The following is a 4,603-nucleotide window of genomic DNA, read 5'->3' on the forward strand; positions in this document are numbered from 1 at the left end:
CCACTGGCGAAGCGGCCTTTATATCTCTCAATCCTGGAAACAGCCCCCACGGGGCAACGGCTCTACAGTGATGATGATGATGATGATGATGATGATGAATTCATACCCTGACCCCTCGCCTAAGCGATATGCAGGATACCACTATCTAGTCCTTGTATGTGTCTATGTACAGTGAACCATTAATTTCCGACGAATTTGGAGCCTCGTCACGGCCTGTGGTGGCCGATGCCTGGTGTTCTGATCAGCAGCCCTGTGGCGCGCGGCTATGAAGCCTCTGTGATGCCTCTGCAAAGTCCAGTACTGCACCTAAGATGCTACTGTCTTGCATATCATCCTGCTTACCATTCTTACCTTGAGATCCTCCTCCCAGCATGCCTGAAATATCACTAAACGCAGTCCCTATCTTCCTCCGTAGCTTTTGCCGTAGGTCCTTCAGTTTTGGGCAGTCAGTTAAGACATGAACAACTGTTTCTGCAGCTCCACATTCGCTTGTCATCTTCTCTGGACTTGCGTAGTTTGCCGTGTGATGCTAGCCAAGAATGGCCAGTTCGGAGTTGGTAAGCAGGTAAGCTCGATTCCGAGGGAGCGATCCATATAGCCTTCGGGTGCTGATTGAGGGTAAGTTCTTATCAATCCGGCGGAGATGGCCACCTTCCTTAGATGTCCTCCATTCATGTTCGCACTCTTTTTTTTGATCTCTCTGCAGATGAATCCTCTTTCACGCGAGAGGAGATGCTGAAAGGGGTGCGACTTATCCGGGCCAACTGCTTCTTTGGCCAGCTTGTCTGCTGCCTCATTACCAGGGTCACCACAGTTTCCCGGGACCCATTGGAGACGGAGAGGGACTCCGCGTGTTTTTAACTCCCTGGCTGAACAGGTGATAGCCTGTATAATCCTCTGTCCTGACTTGTTCCCCTCGTTTGCTAGAGTGAAGACATGCTGTCACTGAGGATAGTTGCCGGTCCATGGTCTGCAGCGGGGGAGCCCTGGCTCTTCATCGCCAAAGGAAATACCAGACTAATCGCATAGTAGATGGCCATGAGCTCTGCTGCATATATTGACCAATACTCCATTGACCCGATACTGATTTTCCGGGATTGTATAATATTCTGGTTTTGGTCTAGAGCTACTGTCGCAGCTCCTAGTTGATTGTGTCGAGCATTCAACATTATTCTAGTAAACAGACATATCGCTAAGCCTGAACCAAACATAATCTTCGAGACGTGTAGACCCGTTTTGCATCACTTCACCACCCTTCATCTCCTCTAAGTCTTGAATATAATCATTAATATATTCACCAGCAGCGCTGAGATGGAGGATACGTCCGATAGCGCTATGGATTGCGAGAAGTTGAGGAGAAGGCGGTTCTACACTTCGATCGGGCGTGAGGAAAAGGCTGACAGTGACGGGAAGCTTTTCAACGCGACCCATGCGATCTGACTCTACGTAGTCAACTTTGTAGGTATGCGGCTGGGTAACGACCGGTTCGAAGGCGATTTCAAAGTTACCAAATAACCTATGAAGATCATGCGTTAGGGTGAGCGCGTTCATCGGTCGATCAATATCAACGCCATCAATTAAGTGAATGGCGCTAGGGTTGAACATCGTTAGGACTTGGTGAGCGATATGCTTCGACTCCGCCTAAATGAGAGTCAGCCATGGACGGGTCATTGGCGACGATATGTTCCCTTACAAGTTTCCTATCGCCTCCTTCGCCCGTGAGTGACTTGAGAGAGTGGGGTATTATATGCGCAACTTCCAAGTAGGCCATGGTGTCACGTTCCGAAAGCAGTGACTTTCCATCATCATCCTTCACATCCTGTCCATCCCTCTTATATCGGTTTTGCGCTTCTTGGGCGTCAAATCTCCGAGTAACGACACATCGGTACCGGTCACGAATGAGACAGGATTTGCGCAGGTTCGAGACTCGTTTAGGAGTTCCAATGGCAACTTCAGATGTCGTCGACCGGGAAAGAGCTGGGGTAGGTTGAGGAGTTTTACCTGCTGACGCTTTTACTAAGGACGGTAAGTGTGCTGGTCCACATGCATATGACTGGAACTTACAGGGTAAGAAGAAATTGACCACCAAGTACTTCGCAAATGCAACAAGACTTTCCTTCAAAGCATCTTTCTGTTCAGATGGCAAATGAGGGAAAGGAGCAAGGTGTGATAAAACCTGGCCAAGGCCGACTCGCTCATCATCTTCGTCAAGCAAGTCTTGCTGAATAAAAGAGAAAAAGAAGCTCAGAAATTCGTCTTTTTCAGAAATCTCGAATTTCATGAGTCTAATCAGAGTCACCGGATAATAGCCGCTTTCAGTTGACTGGGAAGGCTCGAATTGCATCATAATCGCATCGAAAATACGGGTTGCAAGATCTTGTTCCTCCGGGTTCAAAGACTGTGAGGAAGGAACAATAACTCCTTCTAAGGATGAACGATGCCGGCGAACATGGGGTGCGAGCACCATTATTATTAGGCTGCCTCCTTATGAACATTGGCACCATCACATTGCTGCATTATTGCGAGGACGCATGTACGGAGGTTGGCTGGTACATTTCAGACCCGGAATAATTATTCACCGCCATTATCTCTGAATTCTGAGTCTGTGCCGAGGCACGTGATAAATGTGAATCGCTTCTCAAATGCTACCTCCAGACTAGGAAAACGTTAAAACTTTATCATTTGCTTGGTTACTGGGTGGCTGCCATTTCTGGCCGTTCTCCTTCTACAAAAATGTGATACATTTTTCCCCACAGTTAACAGCCATTCATGAGGATGTGGTTTGTTGGTCGGGCTCATGATTGCCAGCATAGCCCAACAATGACTCTGACCCTGCTTAACAATCACCTCTTCACCAAGGATCAGCTTGGAACAATGATGATCTATGCTATTACCAGCTCAAAAGTGTGGGTTCTTGCCAGGAGACTGCCCAGTGAATCCGCCCCTCTTGTCATCAGAAGAGTATTCTTGGAAACGGTTCCCTTGTTCAATGAAAAGATTCTATTGACATTTCCTTTCCCGTGCCCAGCAAACGCAGCCACCAATAGGATTGATATAACGATAATCTTTCCACGACGGGCTTTTCGCGTAATTACCAGCAAGAGTCTGGCTTAACTGTAAGTTGACCTTCATTTCCACTGAAACGTACACACTGGGCTAATGATACAAGCCGTGGTCGGTAAGAGTGAAGTTGGCTGACGGATTTTTGGCTTTCGTGGATGGTACAGTAATGGTGGCAGGTTGACATTGCAGAAAGATTACTTCAACCTGGACGACGCACGTGCCATGAGAGAACTACTTCCAGATTCTAAAGATCAAAAAGAAGGACTTGGTAAATATGCAGCAAATAACCCTAGTAGCTATACACCATGGCTGACGAGATGACTGCACTCACAGATCTAGATCCTCTACATTACAATCAAAGGCTTGGTTCCCACAAGGGCAGAAGATGTCTCATATTATACAGAGGCACCAGAAATGTCCTTCTACCCTCGACATTGACAAAACGTTTTCCAAACCCTAACCTAAAATACACTAAACCAAATCTGCCTAGTGCCCAAAAGAGTGGGTACTGAATTGAAAACAAAGGTTTCGTATCAAACTTGTACTTGTGACCGAAAACTTGGTATTCCATACGTCAGGCTGAGGAGATTAGCCTCAACACCGCATTCCTGTAGACATATTTGACCCCCAAATCTTACGTATAGTAAAGACATTCACTGGCAATCTGATATAGAAGATACGGTATGGAAGGTGGTGAATTAATCGAATAATTAATTTGACCATCAGTAATACCCAAGTTTGCCTGCAGAGGCTGCGAAGTCGTCATTGATTGTTATCAAAATACTTGTCTAAGTGCCTGCGGGTCAATTATAATTGCTCTGCTACGTTCGCTTCGCTTGCTCCGCTGCGCAATGAATTGGCCTCTGGGGTCCGGAATCTGCGAACCAGCTTCGGCATGGTTAACAATGCTGTAGCGAGCCTAGGACCACTAATTGCCTGTCTACCACTACTCAGCGTTGTTTGGTACAGGATATATACAAAATTCTGGAATCTCAGGGTGGCAAAATCAACAAGTATATAGTGACCGTGGCCCAGGCCCCCGTTTTACAGAGAGATTAGAAAATAGAGTAAGTTGGAGGTGGAAGATGGTTGAGAAGCACTTGGGAAAATAGCATGCAGCACAGGATGAGATTTGTTAATTCAACCACAAAAATGTCAAGCCGCCTGATGCATGGCCAAGAACCACGTTATTGCCACTGGTAACCGTACATGTCGCCCGAAAGTCTGGTGGAAGCCAGATCAAGCGCTGCCCGCTGCGAGTCACCCATTTCTTATGTATGAATATTTTATTCTCTGGCCGTTCAATGGAGAATTCGCAAGCTTGGTGGTTCAAAGAAAGTGAACCGCGGTCAGTATTGAGGCAGCTATTATCTGGGAATGACAAAGTAGTTACATGCTTCTCATCACCGAAGGCGCCGTCCCAGAGCCGGATGGTCTCGGCCGCGTCCCGGAACCGGATGGTCGAGGCCGCGTCCCAGAGCCGGATGGTCTCGTCCTCGGAAGCGGACGCCACTGTCTGCCCGTCCGGTGAGAAGGCCAC

At 47.5% G+C, this 4,603-nt stretch overlaps 1 protein-coding gene across 1 annotated transcript; it reads right to left on the reverse strand.

The window, feature by feature from the left end:
- Positions 1–1,070: 1,070 nt before the first annotated feature.
- Positions 1,071–2,531, reverse strand: BDW70DRAFT_61736 (HNH endonuclease signature motif containing protein). Its single transcript, XM_073744396.1, has 3 exons — positions 2,065–2,531; positions 1,694–2,016; positions 1,071–1,641 (listed from the first exon to the last, which is right to left on the reverse strand). Exons 1-3 carry the CDS (start codon positions 2,465–2,467, stop codon positions 1,174–1,176), a joined length of 1,194 nt encoding a protein of 397 aa, XP_073590436.1. The 5' UTR covers positions 2,468–2,531; the 3' UTR covers positions 1,071–1,173.
- Between the last annotated feature and the right edge of the window lie 2,072 nt (positions 2,532–4,603).

The sequence above is a fragment of the Aspergillus foveolatus genome (genome assembly GCF_047715535.1).
Source record: "Aspergillus foveolatus strain CBS 279.81 unplaced genomic scaffold BDW70scaffold_292, whole genome shotgun sequence".
NCBI classification, from domain to species: Eukaryota; Fungi; Ascomycota; class Eurotiomycetes; order Eurotiales; family Aspergillaceae; genus Aspergillus; species Aspergillus foveolatus.